The 258-nt window shown below is 53.1% G+C and overlaps 1 protein-coding gene across 1 annotated transcript in view; it reads right to left on the bottom strand.

Moving 5' to 3' along the window:
* The window catches only part of LOC119590835 (xanthine dehydrogenase/oxidase-like), a gene marked incomplete in the record, with an annotated part of 39,062 nt that overhangs the window by 1,934 nt on the left and 36,870 nt on the right, over positions 1–258 (bottom strand). Inside the window, 1 exon segment of the mRNA XM_037939593.1 lies at positions 78–252. Coding sequence (XP_037795521.1) covers positions 78–252 — 175 coding nt within the window.

Raw genomic sequence — 258 nt, 5'->3', positions numbered from 1 at the left:
CTCACTCTAATAACTGTAATAAGTTTCAGTACCATCAAAATTAGTTATTTATACTTACACATCTTAATTAACATTACCTGGAATCTTATAAGCGCCGGGGCCACGGGTGAGCAGCACGCCCTCGGGGGAGAACCGGAGTTCCTCTAAGGTATAGAGGCCGAGGCCCTGCATGAAGGCGCCCTCCACCTGCCCGATGTCGATGGCGGGGTTGAGCGAGTCGCCGACGTCCATCACGATGTCCGTGCGGAGGACCTGCGA

This window comes from Penaeus monodon, chromosome 27, assembly GCF_015228065.2.
Source record: "Penaeus monodon isolate SGIC_2016 chromosome 27, NSTDA_Pmon_1, whole genome shotgun sequence".
NCBI lineage: Eukaryota > Metazoa > Arthropoda > Malacostraca > Decapoda > Penaeidae > Penaeus > Penaeus monodon.
The sequence above is the reverse complement of the archived record's forward strand: the minus strand, read 5'-3'. Positions and strand labels throughout refer to the sequence as shown.